We start from the raw sequence: 20,618 nt of genomic DNA on the forward strand, positions 1-20,618 counted from the left end.
GCTTAATATCTCAGTGTTTTGTTGCTTTAGTGATTCTGAATTTTTCTGTTGCTAGTAAGGGATATCGACATCGTTGAGAAGCTGCTCTGTAAAATTGATTTAATAGCGCCCTCTGTTGCACCTAAAAGAGATTACATGCTGACACAATTTCGAGGGGGAAAGCGGCTACAGTGGAAGGTCAAATCGGTTGCGGATTGTTTGAGACGCACACAAACTCGGCATTGAGATGAATCATGTAGCTTCAGCATGAGAAATGACCCCACTTGGCTCCTGATCTTTTCCACACTCAGCAGTAATATTGGGTTGTTTTTCCCCACGCCCCCCAAAGAAAAGTCTGAAATGTCTTGCATTATTTTTTACTATTATTGATTGATAGACTTTCCTTTCTTCCAATACATATCACCAAATGTAACAGTTGCATTTTCAGCCATGGCTCTTCCCAGACTGTTCCTCACTGCCGCCTCCTCTTTTTTTCCCTGCAGTTTGAGATTGTCTCCCAGCACTTGGTGTTTGCCAACTGTATCCCACTCATCCTCAAGTTCTTTAACCAGAACATCATGTCTTACATCAGTGCCAAAAACAGGTAGGATCCTTTTCTCTCATCCTTTCGACTTACAGCGCCATTTACGTCACCATTTTCAGCCTACGACGATCAGTCGCACAGGCATGTGTTTGGTGTAATAACCTAAAAGGGGTTCATACAGATTCACATGAAGTTACAGGTGACAGGTTGATCTGCAAAGTCATCAGTTTTTGCCTCTTCTTGTTTATTTCTGTGTTTTCACACTATAGTATATGTGTGCTGGACTTTCCCCATTGTGTGGTCCATGAGATGCCTGAGCTTACAGCTGAGAGCCTGGTGAGTCACACTGATTGAGCCTCAGTGACTAACAGTCAGCTAAGAACGTAGTGCTCGCTGTGTCATGACGATCTCGGTGTCTCCACGTGTGTTTTCAGGAAGCCGGAGACAGCAGTCAGTTCTGCTGGAGGAATCTGTTTTCCTGCATTAATCTGCTGAGAATCCTGAACAAGCTCACCAAGTGGAAACACTCGAGGACCATGGTGTGTAAATCTGCATTAGTTTGCGTCTCATAAAGAAGCTTTAGGTTGGAACGCCCACCTGAATTCACTAGAATGCAAAGCGGTATCTGCCTCCTTACGAGTGTGGATCCTGTTAAAGGGACATTTAGTTTGTAAGATGCATTGATTTTGCTTCATTGTATTTAATTTTTCTTTCAGATGCTGGTTGTTTTCAAGTCTGCCCCCATCTTGAAGAGGGCTTTGAAGGTGAAGCAGGCCATGATGCAGCTCTATGTTCTCAAACTGCTCAAGATTCAGACCAAGTACCTGGGCCGCCAGTGGAGGAAGAGCAACATGAAGACCATGTCAGCTATCTACCAGAAGGTCCGCCACAGGCTCAATGATGACTGGGCCTATGGAAACGGTAAATAGCAGCTCGCAGAAGCAGTATGCGGAGATTTGTTGAAACAGGAATTTTCTGCTTACATTTTGAAAAATATCACGAAACCCCCCAAAAACTGAAAATACTAGCCAATCAGAAGCTACAAATAACACTTTGCTCAGAAGCTCAGTTTTCAGTGACCTAAAACATTGTTTACGTGTGGACGAAAGGTCAAAAAAAGGTCAAATATCCCTGTGTACTGGGGAACAGCCTATAATCTGTTTACACGGTTCAGTTTGATTTACTAAAGACCAATTTATGTTTTGTGACTCATGTGCTCTCTGGGTTTTAGTTCATTTTTACTCCTTTTAACACTTTATGTCTAGGAATTTTTCTTTAACCAATTTGTATCCAATTTGAAATTGGATACAAATTGTTTGGAGCAACTGATGTGTTATTTTGGGGGCAGATACACAAAAAATATCCTTTAATAGATATAGCAACACGTATTCTTTATGTATAATACACATACAGTATATCTAAACCATAAAGTTACTGTAACTTAAGTGAAGAAGGCATTTGTTCTGCACCATTCAGCTTTGATGACTCTCTGCTACTTGTGCTGCAGAGTGCTGAACACATATAGCCCCCTCTGCTGGACAAACGCTGTTATAACAGTACTTCCAAATTCAGATTTTCTGCAATGTGCTTTAAAAAAATGTCAGTATGTGTTAATATGTCTGTGATAAGCCAGTGTCTGACTCTTAGTTTACAGTGACAAAATACATTAGCTAAAAGAAAAGATAAAGTAGTAAAAATATAAATAATAAAATAAAAAATCTGATTTAAAAATGCAAAATAGAATATTCTAACAGCGTCTTAATGGGAACAGCTGTGACAGTTTCATTGTATGCTTTATGATGATGACACAAGTGTATTATATTAATCAAAAACTGTCGAGTGGAGCTTAGTAAGTAGTAGTCTGATAGGCTGGAGTCACAGATTAAATTAGGAACGTCCTGCAGCGTTGCTCAGAATACGTTCAGTTTAGCCTTTTAGATCTTCCTAAACGAAGCAGTCACAGAGCTAATTGGCCCCAGCAGTGCTCCTCACTCAGAGCTGATGAACAGAGAAGAGACTGCAGCATAATGAACATGTGTACCCGCGGCTGTGAAAACAGGCACGTTCAGGATAATTACTGCATGTATGTGGGTGTTTGTGCAGCTGGTTGCATGATTCCTGTACTGTCATATATGTATGTCGTACAGTTGTCCAGCAGCCAATGGCAAACTGTCTGGGTTGTGTTGCTATGGCAACAGGGATGGGGGTGGGAGTGGGGTGGGGGGACTTTTCAGGGTCACCATCCCTCACGGGAGAGCAAGCAAGCTGTCACTGTGAGCGTGAGAGAGAGCGGGAAAGAGTAGGAGATAAAAAGAAGAAGCAGGCACTCAAATTAAAATTCAAATTGTGTAAAAATCGCAGATATCGACGCACGGCCGTGGGACTTCCAGGCAGAGGAGTGTGCCCTGCGGGAGAGCATCGAGAAGTTCAACAGCCGCCGCTACGAAAGGAACAAGAACGGAGATTTCGCGCCCGTGGACAACTGCCTGCAGAGCGTGCTGGGCCAGCGCGTAGAGCTGCCGGAGGACTTCCACTACAGCTACGAGATGTGGCTGGAGAGAGAGGTCTTCTCGCAGCCGATCCAGTGGGAGGGGCTACTGCAGAATCCATAACGTACGGGGAGGGAGGGAAGAGAGGGGGGCATGAGGGCGTGGGGTGGATGTAACTGTGCGAAGGTCACACATTGAGCCTCTTGGGAGTGGTTTAAGGAGGTCGTACCAAGCAGCGCCGGCGGGAGGAAGGAGGGAAGAAGGAGCTGGCAGCTGCATGCAGCAATGGAAGAAATGACAAGAGGATCAAAGATGAGTTGTAAAATGGATCAAATTAAAGAGTGCCACACACTGACATGTGCCTATAACTACTATGAACACACATGACCGGCAAGAACAGAGGTAGCAGTTATAAGAAACACCTGGTATCGCTGTAGCAGGAAACTGTTTTTTTTTTGGCCAGTTATACTGCCCCGCCCCCCATGTTTGACAACAAAAACATCAATTTCTACACCATGTCCCTTTTTTTAACATGTCGGTGCTCTTCTGATTCCTCAGTGATGTTTTCCTATTTATTTGTATCAACGTGTTCTAAACATTATGTGATAAATGATTGTTTGAAAGAACCTTTTTTTTTAATTTAACACAGAGCCTACTGTAGGTATAGGGATTGTGGATTGTCGGTGATGGGTTTAAACATTTCTATTATATATTTTGTATAAAAGAGAAATGGAGTCACAGGGTTATGATAGTCCAAATGTAGAAATGGGAGCTCTTTGCTCCGAAGGCACCAAAAAAACTAAAGAGAAATATACCAGCTTATTAGTGTATGGGTTTGTTCTGTGGATGTGTAAAAGTCTTTGTGTGGAGAAGGAAATCTAAAAACATGGGAGATGTGAGTTTAAAAAACAAAATGTTTTGTCTTAAAAAAAACTATATCTGTATTTTTAAGTAGAAAATTGAACTTATATACAGAAATCCTGCTATTCCAAATATCTTAGCTTCATTTTAAGCACCGTCAAACCTATAATTACTGATGTCCTCCAGGGTTTGTTTCGATACATGTCGTACCTGCAGTCGAGTTCCATAGAAGAGGTCATGGAAGCTAATTGGATGTACTTTTTATCAAAACGCTTCAGTTTTTCATATCACTTTGAATGAAGCTGTAACGCTACAGTAACACTGGGGAAAACATTGGTTGGAGGCCGCAGTGTGACCACAATTATTGCAACCGCGTGCAATGAACTTGCTTTTGAAATGGTTCCTTCAAAAGGTGTAAACAAAGCCTGCAACCACTCAGTCAGTCGCTGTCTTCAAAGCCACTGTGGTGTGCCAAGAACAAAGATATTGACGAACCAGCAACAAGATGGAGTCAGTCTTCTATCAGTCTGTCACTGAATATGGTCAAGTTGGAAATTAAATGCAATGTGTTTGTGATAATAAAGCAATCAGCTAAGATAAATCAGTGAAAACTGCAAATCTGTTGCTATCTACAGACACAGAACTTCACATCAACTGCTTATATTAAGAGTCCAGCCAGAACCCAAAGATCTGAAATACAAATTCAGAGATGGTGACGTAATTGCTGCAGGACAGTGATTTTAATGAAAATTACATAGGAATATAACCAAAATGCAGCCAGTTGAAAGCCAGTTGATTTGAGTTCTCTGTTGAAAACAGAATTGGTGCAAACTGGCTCAGATAGATTGCCACATGTTGGTAATTTGTCTGCATTTCTAAATTAGTTGACAGTTATTTGCAAACCTTTTTCTGTTTGTCTGGCAGTCAGTCTTGAATTGGACAACGACTGTTTGAAAACAGGTTTTCTCCCAGCAGGCGACCTGGGCAATTACAATCAGGAGTGGTTGCACAGACGTAGGGGTGTTGCACTCTCGATCTCCCCAGTTGGTCCCCACAAATGCTTGCAATTGGTTGCCGAATGTGAAAAATTCAGTGCAGCACCTGGGCAATTATTCATTTCTCCTAGTCGCAATGAGGTTATAGTCGTAGTTTTACTCAATTATGACTGAGCCATAATATGACCTGCGTATCACTTGTTTGAATTTGTTATTGACTGTGGAATGGGGAAGTTTTTTTTTTACAATTATGGAAGACCAAATCTGCCAAGATTAGAACTAAATTTTAAAAAAATGAGTGACTCAGTTAATAAATATTCTTTAAAATATATCAAAAAATATAGGCATAGCATTTATTTACTCATGCATTTATTCTCATATTTGCCAATTTCTCCATTTATTTCTTGTTGTTCGTTTGTTTATTTATCCATTTATTATGTTTCAACTACAACCTTTTCATTTCTCAATAAATATGTTATTTTGTTATCCAAATTAAGCAGCTGTAATTTCAAGTTCATCATAAGATCAACATCGTATCTTTTAGTTAGTTAATGCCAGGCTCAACTTGAACAGTCAGAAAGCTGCTTGAAATCATAGACACTAAGGGGGAAATAACACTGAAATAAATTCATGATTTAAAACAAATATTTTTAGTAAATTCCATCCATTCTCTTCTGCTTTTCCTTATCAGGGTCACGGAGGGCTGGAGCCTGCTATTTTTAAATTGATTAAGGATTTTAATTTAATTGAAAATAAATAAACGTGTGCAGTATTTGAAAATTGTCTTTTTTTAAATTCTTTGTTTCCCTAAATGTCAAAGCTTCAAAGTTAAAGTCTATTTTTCTTTGTTTATTTTCTATAACTTTACAACTTCAAGATGTCTTTGGATTATTGTGGTAACAATGCAAACAGAGAAATACTCAAACAAATATTAATACATAAACAAACACACAAAATAGTTTTTCTCAACGCACCAGAAACCTATTCAATAAAATAAATTTTTAGACATAGTTCTGACAGATATTTGCAAACATTATTATTCAATATTATGGACATACTGGAGTCCACAAGTCTGTCTTGATCGTGTCTTTTCTTGGCTGTTGTGAATGGAGACATTTATACACACAGAAGCAATTAAAAGAATGTAACTGTCCCTTTTTATGACTAAGTGAAGGCAATTTAAAAGGTTTTTCATCCAAATAATGGAACATTTAATTATTTTTTTATTGATTGTTTAATTTGGTACTCTTTGTCCTCCATAGCTCAATGGTGTGTCAGTTTTGTCTTGGCACGCCACAAAGAAGCAAAACATTAGAAAACAAACAAAAATTTTATCTGAAGTGTTTCCAAAAATTGTAATTTTTTTATTTTAAAGCAAAAAGACCTCTAGAGTGAAAACTAATTTGTTGTCTTGGCTGGACTATGTCTGCTTGCTTCCCTGAGCTTTTTTTATCGAACCATCTGGAGTTATTCGAACCCATGATCGGAACAGCGGCCATTCTGTTAATTGACGCCCCACTTCCACTCAACAACAGCACAACACGCGAACCACACTGGCGGTGGCGGTTGTCACAATAATGGTGCTGCTTTTCCAGTTTAGTGCAACTTCCTTTAGATGCGACTGCCTAAACGATGCTCCAGAGCTGAGCACCTTGTTTCCTGGATATGTCTTTACTTAAGCACACAAACAAGCACAAAGGACAAAAAGCATGTACTTTTTTTTGTACAATTGTTGATTGTTTCAGATTGTTATCTACTTGCTTTGAGGGGTTACAAACTGTTACGTATTATCTCTGTATAGAAATAATTTTGATACTCAGTCTTGTTGAAATGTGCATGACCACTGTTCTGTTCTGTGTTCACGCGTTAATGTGGCATTTTAAATGGCTAACCTTTTTGTCTTTCCCGTCCAGTAAGAAAAGGTTTTTTTGTTTCTGGTACAGTCACTCGTACAGTGTTGTGCACCACACAGGATTCTCTTTTTGTTTTCTTCTTCAGGAAGGCGATATCTTTAATGATAATATTGTATACTTTATAGATTCTCAGGTTTATGGAGAGATGATATATATACAAATATATATATGACAACAGTTTTAAAAGCTTCCTTGCCATTCTCTGGCTCACTACCTGTAAAGAGAAATATACATTCTGATACACCTGAACCTCTAAACATTTACTGCATAAGCTGTTCATCGTCACGAAAACACAGTAGCTCATTGTGAGTGTTGGTCGCACTTAAAGTTCAGATGTAATGTTTATTTCTTTTTGTATCTTGTGCCAAATTTGAGTGCCATTTCCTGTTTTTATTCTCTTGTTTCTGCTATCTGCATTCAAGTCCGTACTGAAGACTTGGAATACAAAAAAAATATGTTTTTTTTTTTCTACCTGAAAACTGTACAATCAGTGACAATTGCCGTTTATTGTATCTGGGGTAATATTTCACCAGAAGTGTTTAGTATTGTATGGACGTTATTACCGTATATATGTGTTTTTTGTTACTCACACTTCCATATCTGCATATTCTAGATCCAGTAAATACTCGACACTGAAGATGTTCAGGGGTATGTGCAATTACACATCCATAGAGGCATTATACGATAGAGTGACAGATTACAATATCAGAGTTGCAGAGTTGCTTATTAAACAGTGTTGAACACTTGTGTTTGTTTGTCGACTCATTTTAATTCGCTGGCCGAGTTGTCGGAGGGGTTATGTGGGGCAGAAAGCCAGTTCACGCACAAAGCTGTGTGTACACACACTGAAGGTCAAAATGACCACATACTCACTCTTCCCCAGGCCAATGTTCCAGCAGTTTGGGTACAGCTGTTATGGATGGGGACATGAGCCCCTCTGGGATTGGATGGTGGTGCAGTGATAATAAAATTGCCCTGCACTTGTCCTTCACTCTCACAAAGAGTCAAGACACAGTATTGTAGATACCTGACTCACTTATGCCAGCAATAGTCACCCACTAATATATGAAGTGAAAGAAAATGTGCACAAGATCTTGTATGAAAAACAAAATATAGAAGTTTGTTGTCTGATACAGTTACATTTTAATGTTATAGTTGTGTGGTGCCAAAGTGTGGTATTTGTTTTGCCTAAAGATTGTGTTGCAATTTGAGTCCAAGCGCTGCTTTGCCGTGGAACTCCCCCGTCCAGACCAGTCCCTGTGCACTAATGAAGGCCCCATCTCCCTCCAACCTGGAACACACCAGTAAAAACAGCTAAAACCTTCAATTTCATCTGCTTGAACCAAACAAAGCCAAAGAACTAAAGAAAGAACAACTACTGGGTTATACACAATATTGTAACTAAACGCGTACAATAAATGAAAATAAGGAAAGATCATAAATTTGAGTCTGGTCTGGATACAGTTCATCCAAACAGTTGTTGTTACCATATATTCTTTAAATTTATATGGTTTGACCTATGAAGGAAGTTTAACATAGCCAGGTTTCCTTTGTGTTAGCTGGCTTGACCAAACCGAAGAACTCCAGCTGGGAAATAAACGGGTACTTTCTCTCCCATGCTTGACTATTCTTAAGACTAAAAAAGATTAATTGAGCAGAAACTACTCCAAGCACAGAAATTGTCACATGAACAGATTATTAAGAATGTGGAAATATGCAAATTCAGATGTAACTAATCAATGTTCTACTCTGTGTTCAAGAAGCTGCAGCGTAAAATTGATTTAGAGCACGTTGGGGACCAAACATAAAATTAGATTTATGCTTTTATATATATATATCTCTCTATATATAAATATCTCACCAGCTTGTCACCACCTTGTCATTGTCATATCTTAGTGTTGGCTATATTTTGGTTCCCAGGTTGGCCTTTATAATCATAATTTCCCACACCCATAAACATAAACTACACTCTTCTTACACTACTGACACTTTATTCACTTTTAGTCACTTGCAGTTATTTATTCACCTTCAGTCACTTTAATTTTAAAACTGTATATACTGTATATTCTGTGTATTTATTATTTCACTCCTATTGCCTGTTCTTATTGTCCTTATCTTCAACGTATGCTGCTCGGTTGTTTGTTAATTTCCCCTCGGGGATAAATAAAGTCTTCTGATTCTGATTCTGATAAGACTAGAAGAATCCAGTTTGAACTTTGGAATTTTTGTTTGTTCCCACATCCTGCATTTGAATCTTCCCCACGCTAAGCACTGTAACTTTAAATCTCATCTGATCATCAGGTGCTTTAAGAACTGTACTGGGTTTGTCTGGGATTTCTTGTTTGGTCAATTGCATCTCCTGTGCAAACTCCCAAATGACATGTTTGTGTCTTTTAAGATAAAAACTCTCATATAATAGTTGTCTTTAATATTTATCTGATCTTTTTTTTTCAGAAAATATTTTTAAAAAGGCATTTGGCTTTTTTTTTTTTACCTGTTATTATGAAAGTGACCTTTACACATAGAACCATCTGGGAAGGTGTATGTTCCTGTGCCGTTGTACATGTTGTCTTTGAATTCTCCTTCATATTGTGCTCCAGAGGGATACTGCATGGTGCCTCTACCATGCATCTGGGAGAGCGAGAGAGGGAGATTATGTTTGTCTAACCACATGGTAAAAATAACTGATGTTTGAAAATTTGTAAATGCATACTTTGTCCTCATGCCACTCTCCAGTGTATGTGATGCCACATGCTGAGGTGTGTTTACCAGCACCGCTCCTCACCAGTGCTCCATATGCAGACCTGCTGCACCCTCCCTCTGTGGAGAACAGAGGTTCATACATAACTAGCATAGACGCAAATTTCATCTGAGCATTGTGTATTGCTTTAACCAAGAATTAGGTCTCTTCTTCCCAAGATTTTTACACGTGGAAATGTTTCACGTGTAAAGCTGGATCATCAGCCAGCTATAACTTACCATATCTGTCTCCGTTTGGAAAAATGTAGGAGACTTTTAGAGGTCCACCCCCTGTAAACAAATACACATTTATTCACGCTGTCACAAGAATACGCAAACTGTGGAAGCGCGAAGAGGATATTTACCATCATTAGTGTTCAAAGAATCGCCTCCTTTCTTATCTGAAAATGAAAATCACACCGAATCAGAACAGGATGTGTGTGTGTGTGTGTGTGTGTGTGTGTGCGCGCGCGCACTAGGTGTTAGAACTCAGATCTTCACAATCACACTCTACCAGACATCCGTGACAGCTTCCCCCAGCTGGCAGATGGTTGTCAGAGCCGAGAGCAAATGCTGTGTTCTGGCCAACTTCTTCAATGTGAAAAGTCAGACAGCTGATTAGAAAGTTGTGACTACGACACAAGTTACAACCGCACTGTAGCTGTTCACTTTGACTCGCCCTTAAATATAGCTAATGCTGCCAGTAAGCCCGGGGTCCTGTGTTTTAAAGGGAGTTAGAGGCTAGCCCTTGTTACCATGGTTACGGAATTGGCGCAAACTAATATGTCTAATGGCTCGTGCGAAGCTTTAACGGCGTTGTATTAACCTACCGTTTTTTAAATAACAAGAAGAAAGGCTTACTGCCGCTAAAACCTTCGACTTTAACCTTGTCGAGTGACCGAGAGATACTGTTTGCTAACTTTTTATTTTGTTTTTTTCTAAGTGCAAACGTAAACCGGAAAAGAAACGTTGAACTCAAGAGTTTGGGCCAATAGAAGAGATGCAGGCTACCGGTGGTCAGAGCAGCTGGTTCAGGTTTGTTCGCAATTGTTATTAAAGTTTCGTTTTTCAGTTTGTTGCGCACTTTACCGATTATAACATGGCTCTATACTTCTTGACATTTTTAAAGCATTTAAACTTACTGACTTGACTTGCCGTGAGGCTTTTTTCAGTTAGCTTACTGTTACATTAAAAGTGATGAGTGCGCTTGCTAGCTGTTAGCTTGTTAGCTAGCCGACTCCTTATACTTGAAGATGACTAACGTGCAGCACCTTACTTCCACATTATTCCTTATATGTTCTGCTCTTTTGTACTTTGCCTGTAGCCAGCCACCTAGCCGTGGGGTTAATCGGTCATCGCCCTGACTGGGTTGTTAGTCTGCACGTTAAGTTTGATTGCATAATTGTAGCCACCAGCGCTGTGTGTCAGCCACCATCTCATTGCTCGCACTTGAATTGAAGTGCCACGGCCAGCCAGCCCACAGCGATGTGTGACTGTGCTCTGCAGAGGGTGGACAGTAGTAGCTGCCTGCTCTTCCCGGGTCCGCAACCAGTAGCTCTCTCTCCCTCATCTATCTAGGATTTCTTTGGGGGGGGGGGGGGGGGGGGGTATACTCCCAGGGTTGGAAGATTTATTCAGACCATGCTTTTTAATATCTGTTTTCGCAGATTGTTTGCTGCTATGATTGGACATTGATTAAGTGTAAGTATATTCTGACAGCAGTGTTTTTTTTTCTTTTTTTTAATAGTCAGTTTTGTATTTGTACTGGTGTTTATGTAATGAAACTGTTCGTGTGTCCTTTGATAGAGAAATGAACGCAAGGAGAAGAGGTGGGAAGCCCAACAGAGGAGGTGGGAGATTTAATAAACGAGGAGGAGGAGGAGGTGGAAATCGGAAAGGAGGAACCAGGCTCTGGGATGACGGGGATGATTTCCACCTTTATTTTGGACCCTCTCATTTCAGCAGGTGTTAATTTATATTGAAGAAATATTTAGGTTTGTGTGCTCGGCTTCAGTTGATTTCCTATCATTTTGCCTCGTGTCTCGTTCTGTCTGCAGATCAAGTAAAGGACGAGGTGGCGGCGCCCATGCTGGTGGCAGGGATGGTGGTCGAGGAGGAAAGAAAGCTAGGGATCGAGACCGAGATGGGAATAGTAGTAGCAAGGCTCTGCCAAGGTCCTTGATGAGTACCAGGATGCACTCAAAGGTCAGTGATTGCATCAGACCAGAGGTGAGCAGTATGCCCTTGCAGAAGATCTTCATGACTAATGAAAACCAGGAACAACTCAAGGAGTTGCTGAGGAATTTACAGACTCAGGACTCTGATGAACTGTATGAGTAAGTACATACTCACTTGTTTGAAAAGAATAATTAGAAAGCTAGGAAATAAACTCATGCAACCCTCTGTTTGTTCCTTAGTGATTCTGGTTCAGATTATTCCGGGCTAGATGAGGAGGAAGAAGAGGAATTTGATGAATTGGATTACCGTGAGGAAGGCCAGTTTTGGGCCACAAATGATGAGCCTGTGGAGAAAGCAGAGAGCCCAGCATTTGACCCAGAATATGAGGATGAAGAGCCCTGCCCTGAACCTGTTATCTCCTTATTTGCCATAGGAAAGCTCTGCAGGTGATTTCAAATTTTATGTTGTATTTCCAGCACCTTACCTAGAGCTAAATCAGATGTTCTGAATCTGTGCTTTTGTGTGTAAATATAATTAGCTTCTAACCCACTGCTTTCTCATAATTTCCTGTGTGTAGATATGGTTTTGACAGGGAGCGCAGCAAACAGGCGCTGGAAGCTGGTGGAGGAGAGTTTGGGGCAACTTTGGAACAGCTCCTCCAACAGATTTTCACTGAGCGCTATGGTCAGAAAGCAGTTTCCACTGATGGACTTGATGAGGTGCCTTTGGATGAGTGTATAAACCAAAGGGAGGAGGAGGCCTTGGCTCTAGCTGCTATTTATGGCGAGCGCTTCAGTGAGCGCATTGCCAATGCTGTATGGACAGTAACCCTGGACCTGTCGTTCCTCTCACGATCTCCTGTTAAGAAAGGAGGAGTGGTAGGTGGAGGAGCTCCAAACATCGGTGATGTTTGCAAATTCTACATGAGAGGTAAAGGCTGCCGCAATGGAGACAAATGCAGGTTCAAACATGAATTTCCCAAAAAAGACATGTCTGTGGCTGGTTCCTTGGACCTGAAGGGCCCAGGCCAGCCTGGTGTCAGCAGCTATTCTCCTCCTGAGTATGAGCTGGAAGTTCGTTTCCCCAAAGGGAACCGTTACCCTTTTCAAGCACCAATAGTTGCCTTCAGTACCAATGATGAGTCTCTCTTGGCTGCGGGGAGGCTCCATGTGACTGAGAGTTTATTTGGGGAGGCATTGTCTGCAGCAGAGAGCAACCAGCCTGTTGTTTACACCCTGATAACCTTGTGTGAGGATGAAAATACCATGAAAGAACTATTGTCCATGCGGCATCACAAATACAGCACCCCGCCTCCTGTTGTTGGCGTTCCTTCACCCTTTCTTGCCATAGCAAAGAGTAAAACTGTAAGGAGCAAAGCTTCTGAGGAGAGCATGAATACCATCACCAGCAGTAGTAACCATGCAAACAGCGGGAGGGCTGCTGCATCTAACAACCCGAGGACCACAGATAGTAAGTCGGATAGAAATGTACATTTTTGCTATATATTTTCTGTTGTTTCTTTATACAATAGAGAGCTGTATTTAATTCTGCTCACTTTTTAGTAAAACGGACAGTGGATGCAGAGGAGCTGGATGAAAAAGACGAGGATGAGAGTGACCACACAGTTCCAGTTAAGAACGACAGTTATGTCAAGCTAAAGAAGAAGATGGTGAAAAAGCAGAATACGATGGGCAATCTGCTGCTAGAAAACGGCAAGCTGTGCAAAGAGTTCAGTAGAAAACAGGTGGGTCTTAGGAAAAAAAATGTATATATATTTTTGGGTTTTCATCCTCCACATCCTTCTCAGTATGATGCATCCCTTGTCATCTGTTTCTGATTTCTGTCAAACCAGTCCTCCAGACGCTACAGTTCTATGCTTGAACAGAGGAAGAATCTTCCAGCCTGGCAAGAAAAAGAGCACATCCTAGATGCACTGGACCAGTGTCAGGTGCTGGTGATCAGTGGGATGACTGGGTAGGTCCCAGAGTTTTACCATGATTTATAAATTAAAAAAATATATATTTTAATGATACCGATCCACCCTTTCAGCCTTTTTCCCCAACCAATAGCAAGTCAAATGTGATGTATGGATAAATGAAGGGTTTTAGATTGTATGGAATTAAAAACATTTACATCAGATATATTAAAATTGAAAGTTTATAAATGAGATCTACTATGGCTTTTCTTACCTTTTGTCATGTCTGCTGTTATATTGTTATAATTATTTGAAGTTTTAAATAATGAGATCAGTGTATGTACATAGGTAATCTCGATGAACCAAAAGCTCAGGCTTTACATTGTTCTACACTCTCATTCTTTTGTACTCTGGGTTTTGTATGAAACTGGTTAAGGATAGATGGTTCAATATGATCATCATATAACATAATAATCATATATAATCTTAGACAGAAACCTGCTGTGGCTGAACAGATGGCCTGCACCAAAGTCCAGTGTAAGATTAATATAAAAGATGAATCGCGTTTGAAAGAAGTATAAAAATTCACCTTCACAAAAAAGATGCTAAACATGCCTGTGATTATTGCCTGTTCCTAAACATGACCGTGTTTCATGTGCTTTTTTTGAATCAATGTGACTTTTGTGACTGCAGGTGTGGTAAGACCACTCAAGTTCCGCAGTTCATTCTGGATGCCTCTTTGAGTGGCCCCGCTGAGCAGGTGGCCAACATCATCTGCACGCAGCCTCGCCGCATTTCTGCCATGTCAGTGGCTCAGAGAGTGGCACAGGAGCGCGCAGAGTGTCTGGGAAACTCTGTGGGCTACCAGATCCGCCTGGAGAGTGTCAGGGTACAGATACAGATATAAAAACATCTACAATACAGCATTCTGGTTGTCTGGTTTGTATATTAATACTATATACTCTTCCAACACTGACTACTCCTTTTATCAGACTTCAGCCACCAGGCTGCTGTACTGCACCACAGGGGTGTTGCTGAGGAGACTGGAAGGTGAGGCGGACCTCAGAGGAGTCACGCATGTCATCGTGGATGAGGTGCACGAGCGAACACAGGAGAGGTGAGACAGAAATACTTCAGCTTAATGGCACTTGTATTGTAACGTGTGGAAAAATGAACCTGAGAAATTTTTTTTAGGCTGCTTCTTTGTTTCTTGTCTCTTAATCTGCTGTTATTTTCAGTGACTTTCTGCTGCTGGTGCTCAAAGACTTGATGGTGCAAAGGCCTGACTTGAAGATTATCCTCATGAGTGCCACTCTTAATGCAAACCTCTTTTCTGACTATTTCTATAACTGTCCTACTATCCACATACCAGGTAATTTATTACCAGAACTGACAAATTCTATCCTGCTTACACCTCATTCTATACATTCCCCTCTTCATTCTAATAAATGTGTGTTGTTCCAGGGCGCACCTTTCCTGTTGACCAGTGTTTTCTTGAAGATGCCATTGCTAAAACTGGGTAAATACATTTTAAAACATTTAAGTAAACCATAGACTGTCTTTACAATTTGCATAGTAACGCAACGGTTTGTGTATTGTGCTGTTTTTTTCCCAGCTATGTCATTGAGGATGGTAGCCCTTACATGCGCTCAGGAAAACAGAATCAGTCAACCACAGGTGCCCGAAGCAGAGGGGACCTGAGGGACGTGGTAGATGATTTGAGTGATGATGTCTGGAACTTCATGTCTTTCTGTAATAAAGACTTTGTCAAAGACTCAGTCCCAGACCAGCAGCTCAGCCTGCAGGATCTCACCATCAGATACAAAGGTGAAACAAAATATATTTAGGTTTTAATCAAATAAGCTGCCAGTGCCTACCAGGGCATAAATCTAAAATTTTGCGTTGCTGATGCAGATACTAAGAAGTCTGTGCTCAAAACCATTGCCACAATGGACCTGGACAAGATCAACATGGACCTGGTGGAAAGCCTGCTGGAGTGGATAGTAGAAGGAAAGCACAACTACCCACCTGGTAAGAAAAAAACACTGACAGCAAAGCAATCTAACTCATAATAAAGAAGCAGTTGACTAGGAGGTTATGATCCTTTGCTCTGGAAATGAGGAAAAATGGAAAAGTATTTCTTTAAAAAAAAAAAAAAAAAAAAAAAGACAAAGGAAAAAAACATCACGAGTCCTCTCCAAAAATATTACTAGACAGTGACAAGTTGTTGGCATTTTCTTGACGAACATTTGGCTTTTTTTTTTTTCTTCTTTTTTTTAACTTGTTTTGGAAGTCCAGTCAGTTTTGCTACATTGTTGGAAGCTGTACAGAACCATGTGAAATGTAGCACATGGTAAACACTGAAACCACAAGATACTTCTATTCACTACCAGTATGTTTTACAAATCCCCTTAGCTTCCTGTTAGATTATTGTGACAACTTGAGAGCACGGGAAGGACCAGTGGGGGAATGTGACTTCATGTGTGATATTTTAATTTCTCCTTCCACTCCCACTCCGTTTTCATTTTTAGTCGTAATCTTTAAAAAACCGATTAACTTCGTATAATTACATTTGCTAATAAATGGTCCCATTATCATAATTATTAAGCTACACAACAGTATATGGAGTAATATACTGTTTTGTTTTTGTTCTAGGTCAAAACAAAAACGCAGTGGTATATTACTTCATATACTGTAGCTCAGGTGGTAGAGCAGGTCACATACTAACTGGACGGTTGGCGGTTCTGCTCCAGTCTGCATGCCAAATATCCTTGGGCAAGACTAACCCTATGTTGCTCTATGATGCATCTATCGGAGTATGAATGTGTTTGTGAATGTTAGATAGGCTTAGAAAAAGTACTTGTGTGAATGGGTGTGATTGAGTGAATGAACAAGTTGTGTAAAGCGCTTTGAGTGCTCAGATAGAATAAAAAAAGCATTATATAAGAGCCAGTCCAGTTAACATTACCATATACAGGTGGCCAGTAAGTTTCTGATGTACTGATCTGGATTGGGGACAGCTGTGAAGCTGAACACTGGTCATGTTGCTGTGTCTGCAGGTGCAGTTCTGGTGTTTTTGCCAGGCCTCGCTGAGATCAAGATGCTCTATGAGCAGCTTCAGTCCAATAGAATGTTCAACAACAGGGGCGTGTCCAGGTCTGTGTGTGTTTTATGGCAACACTTGGTTTGCATTGTGTGTGTATAAAATGAAGCTAAAAGCTGAACCAGTTTTTTTGCTTGTTTGTGTGAAAAATTTTGTCTGAAACACACTAATTGTAACTTTTGGTCATGCCCATCAGGTGCGTGGTGTACCCACTCCATTCAACATTGTCCAATGAGGAGCAGCAGGCAGTTTTTAGCCGGCCTCCAGATGGTGTCACAAAGATCATCATCTCCACCAACATCGCTGAGACCTCAGTAACCATCGACGACGTGGTTTATGTCATCGACTCCGGAAAGATGAAGGAGAAAAGGTAACCTTCTATTATGCTAGCCCTAAATGCTCATTTTTGACAGTTTCAGGTTGTGAATTATACTTCTTGTTTTTTAAAAGGCCCATGCAATCATATTAAAATGGTTTTGTGATACATTATGATGCACTGATATATGCTCAAATCCACAAATCTGTAAGTCTCCTTCGATTTTTTTTCTTTTTATTTTTTTCTTTCAGGTACGATTCATCCAAAAGCATGGAGAGCCTGGAGGACACGTGGGTTTCTCAAGCCAACGCACTGCAGAGAAAGGGTCGAGCAGGTCGCGTGGCCTCGGGGGTCTGCTTCCACCTCTTCACCAGCCACTGCTTTAAACACCAGCTGGCTGAGCAGCAGCTGCCCGAGATCCAAAGAGTGCCTCTAGAGCAGCTCTGTCTCCGGTAAAGCCGTCTGTTTTTCCCACATAACTTTGAATATAAAATGCAAATGGCATTTGATTTGGAGAAATTCCAAAACGGTTGTTCACAACGTTGACCTTTCTGTAACAGAATCAAGATCCTGGATGTGTTTGCGGAGCAGCCGCTGGAGTCGGTCTTTTTTAGGCTCATCGAGCCTCCGTCAATGGGAAGCTTGGATGCTACCAAGCAGCGCCTTCAGGATCTGGGAGCTCTGACCACAGATGAGAAGCTGACCCCGCTGGGCTACCACCTGGCCTGCCTGCCTGTCGACGTGCGCATCGGAAAGCTCATGCTGTTTGGCGCCATCTTCCGCTGCCTTGACCCAGCACTCACCATTGCTGCAAGTCTGGCCTTCAAATCCCCATTTGTAAGAAGGCGCTAGTTTCTGTTGAGAGACCATATGTGTAGTTCATCTGCAGCATGGCACTGATTTTAGGCTCATTAATAATTACAAATATAGTACACAGCGCAGTAATGAGCTGCTTCGTCTTTTCTGTTGGTTTTTAACAGATAGGAGGTTACATAATGATATTTATTTATTTATGTTTTATTATGTATATTTGTAATGCAAGTGTCTAATTCTGTGGAAATGAAAATCTGGTCTGCTTCCAGGTGTCTCCATGGGATAAGCGAGAGGAAGCAAATAAAAAGAAACTGGAGTTTGCAGTGGCTAATAGTGACCATCTAGCTTTGTTACAGGCATACAAGGTCCCTACTGCACTTGCTTATTGTGATAAGATAATTCAAAGATGTTGGAATATATAGAGATAATATAAAAACACTTTTTTTTCATGCAGGGATGGTGCTCTGCAGCAAGGAATGGCCACCTTGCCAGCTACCTCTACTGCAGGGAGAACTTCTTGTCATGGCGGGGTTTACAGGTGAGGCAGTGGTGTCCAGAAGCACTTAATGATGGTCCACAGTATAACTCTGATCTTCTCTGGTTGAATATAAATCTAAAGCGGTGCTAAAGCTTATGAAGTTCGTCCACTGTATTCAGATTTAATTTCAAATGGCCCGAGCAGTGTGTTTTATATGAAAAATACTTGAAATGGTGAATTATGACCTTTGGCAGGAGATCGCCAGTCTGAAGAGGCAGTTTGCTGAGCTGTTGTCTGACATTGGCTTCATCAAGGAGGGACTGAAGGCCAGGATTATTGAGCAAATGTCTTCCAAGGGTACTGACGGGGTCATGGAAGCTACTGGCCCTGAGGTGACACACATCCAAATCACTGAATCAGTGATTCGAGGGTTAATCTTGGAGAAAATAATTAGAAAATTCTGATATTTTGCATCTCAGGCAAACCTAAATTCCAGAAACATCCGGCTGATGTCCGCCATGCTGTGTGCTGCCCTCTATCCCAACGTGGTCCAGGTGTGCATAGTCCCCCTCTATGTCATACAAGTAAAGAAAAGAAAGCCAAACAGAAGTATGAAACATGCTTGATGTCCTCCAGGTACGAGCTCCTCAAGGGACTTACAAGAAGACGGGGACGGGAGTGATGAAGATGCAACCCAAAGCCAACGAGCTCCGCTTTGTGACCAAGAACGACGTTTACGTCCACGTGCATCCATCATCCGTCAACTACACGGTGAGATTAGGGGGGGAAAAAAAAGATACACTCTAAATTAAACAACAAGAAATAAGCCTCACCTTTCTGTTCTTTATGCACCAGGTTCGCCATTACAACAGCCCCTACCTGGTTTACCACGAGAAGGTGAAAACGAGTCGCGTTTTCATCAGGGACTGCAGCATGGTGTCCGTTTACCCGCTGGTGCTGTTTGGATGTGGACAGGTCAACGTGGAGCTGCACAGAAGGGAGTTTGTCATCTCCCTGGATGATGGGTGGATCCGATTTGCTGCTGCTTCACACCAGGTCAGAGAATCTGATTTTTTTTAATTATTTTTTTGATCACATGAACACAAAGTTTTAGCTGGCTCAGAGCTTAGTATTGCAATGGCCTTACAAGCTGTGTAGAGTTTATATGCTTTAAAGGTTTAACAATTTTTATGGAGAGTGCAAGCAAGACAACTGAACAACTACAACATATAACTTGACATATGTTACTACATGTGCTTGTGTGATTATATCCAGGTGGCTGAGCTTTTGAAGGAGCTGCGCTGGGAGCTGGACCTGCTTCTGGAGGATAAGATCAAGAACCCGAGCATGGACCTGTGCAGCTGCCCCCGTGGCTCCAGCATCATACAAATGATCGTCCACCTCATCTCTACAGAGTAGCTCTGCTACTCAATGCTTCCTTGATTATTATTTCTTTATTTAAAGGGCTTGGATGCATGGGGCTCCAGTGTAAATGTCTTTTGTGGTCCTGCATCACTCCCACAAAGTCTTTATTAAAAATTATTTAAAAAGTCAATATTACTGCATTGATGATGGATAGTCAGAGAAGGATTAGCAGGGCAAATACTTGACATGAGCTCAGTTTCAATACACCACAATTTTCCCACCTGACTCTTTAACTAAAGTGTTGTTTTCCACTGAGTTGCTGTTGTACTTGAGGTTTTTAAAGCAAATTCTGCCTTTGAAGAAAAAAAATGTCTCTATGCAGGTGATTATTAAGCTTCCACTCTTATTACTGCTGGACTAAAGCAGCTAATGCTTGGTTCAGTTTTTGATGTCATACTACCGCTGCACGGCATGTGCACATAAATTGGCACATGATTGCTTGATTGTTAAGTGATGTCACATAGTTTGTATACAGTGGTTTTTATTTCGGGTTGTGTCTTGCTCACAACTGAGAAGTTTCTTGGGTCCATATTGGATTTTGTACTATGAGTTTATTTGTAATGCATGACTAAAAGATCCAAGAGCTTCTGCATGGTATACAGTTAGTGTACATTTACTGAATGTATTTAAATGTTAAAGTACAATTTCACAATGTGAATGCAAGGGCTTTTTACACCAGGATGATTTGGTGAGAGCTGCCAAAGAAACTGGAAAGCTACTGTCTTAACATGAATTCCACTGAACGCTGCACTACCATTAAATTATTGTGATGATAACCCGTTGTTGGCTATTTTTCTTTCTTACTTAATGTAAGCGGTGTGTGGTGTTTGATGCCCAGCTGTGTCTCAGATACAGCAAAAGAATTTAACC

At 41.0% G+C, this 20,618-nt stretch overlaps 3 protein-coding genes across 8 annotated transcripts in view; 2 read left to right on the forward strand and 1 right to left on the reverse strand.

The window, feature by feature from the left end:
• The window catches only part of strip2 (striatin interacting protein 2), a 33,993-nt gene extending 26,466 nt beyond the window's left edge, over positions 1 to 7,527 (forward strand). For all 4 annotated transcript variants that reach the window (XM_013274658.3, XM_013274659.3, XM_019346657.2 and 1 more), the window contains 5 exons: positions 483 to 583; positions 793 to 859; positions 958 to 1,062; positions 1,240 to 1,444; positions 2,885 to 7,527. In XM_013274658.3, the coding sequence (XP_013130112.1) occupies positions 483 to 583; positions 793 to 859; positions 958 to 1,062; positions 1,240 to 1,444; positions 2,885 to 3,135 (729 nt within the window). In that variant the 3' untranslated portion in view covers positions 3,136 to 7,527. The remainder of the gene's footprint in view (positions 1 to 482; positions 584 to 792; positions 860 to 957; positions 1,063 to 1,239; positions 1,445 to 2,884) is intronic.
• Positions 7,528 to 7,907: 380 nt separating this feature from the next.
• morn2 (MORN repeat containing 2) lies at positions 7,908 to 10,263 on the reverse strand. 2 transcript variants are annotated; one of them, XM_019346661.2, is made up of 7 exons: positions 10,200 to 10,263; positions 10,035 to 10,111; positions 9,886 to 9,921; positions 9,761 to 9,811; positions 9,495 to 9,601; positions 9,276 to 9,412; positions 7,908 to 8,072 (listed from the first exon to the last, which is right to left on the reverse strand). In XM_019346661.2, the coding sequence occupies exons 2-7, from the start codon at positions 10,039 to 10,041 to the stop codon at positions 7,970 to 7,972; spliced, it is 441 nt and encodes a 146-aa protein (XP_019202206.1). In that variant the 5' UTR covers positions 10,042 to 10,111; positions 10,200 to 10,263; the 3' UTR covers positions 7,908 to 7,969. The 2 variants fall into 2 exon arrangements, with proteins under 2 accessions (XP_019202206.1, XP_025755435.1); XM_025899650.1 differs by lacking the exon at positions 10,200 to 10,263 and having other exon boundaries at positions 9,997 to 10,136.
• A 155-nt stretch (positions 10,264 to 10,418) lies between these two features.
• Positions 10,419 to 20,524, forward strand: dhx57 (DEAH (Asp-Glu-Ala-Asp/His) box polypeptide 57). 2 transcript variants are annotated; one of them, XM_005455572.4, is made up of 25 exons: positions 10,419 to 10,555; positions 11,188 to 11,221; positions 11,327 to 11,485; positions 11,578 to 11,856; positions 11,938 to 12,144; positions 12,276 to 13,168; positions 13,261 to 13,442; positions 13,551 to 13,672; positions 14,307 to 14,502; positions 14,606 to 14,730; positions 14,852 to 14,985; positions 15,078 to 15,132; positions 15,229 to 15,440; positions 15,528 to 15,644; positions 16,673 to 16,769; positions 16,913 to 17,086; positions 17,284 to 17,484; positions 17,593 to 17,869; positions 18,115 to 18,210; positions 18,300 to 18,383; positions 18,578 to 18,715; positions 18,803 to 18,877; positions 18,960 to 19,094; positions 19,179 to 19,379; positions 19,599 to 19,742. In XM_005455572.4, exons 3-25 carry the CDS (start codon positions 11,331 to 11,333, stop codon positions 19,740 to 19,742), a joined length of 4,299 nt encoding a protein of 1,432 aa, XP_005455629.1. In that variant the 5' UTR covers positions 10,419 to 10,555; positions 11,188 to 11,221; positions 11,327 to 11,330. The 2 variants fall into 2 exon arrangements, with proteins under 2 accessions (XP_005455629.1, XP_005455628.1); XM_005455571.4 differs by lacking the exon at positions 11,188 to 11,221 and having other exon boundaries at positions 19,599 to 20,524.
• Positions 20,525 to 20,618: the final 94 nt, after the last annotated feature.

This window comes from Oreochromis niloticus, linkage group LG17 (genome assembly GCF_001858045.2).
Source record: "Oreochromis niloticus isolate F11D_XX linkage group LG17, O_niloticus_UMD_NMBU, whole genome shotgun sequence".
NCBI classification, from domain to species: domain Eukaryota; kingdom Metazoa; phylum Chordata; class Actinopteri; order Cichliformes; family Cichlidae; genus Oreochromis; species Oreochromis niloticus.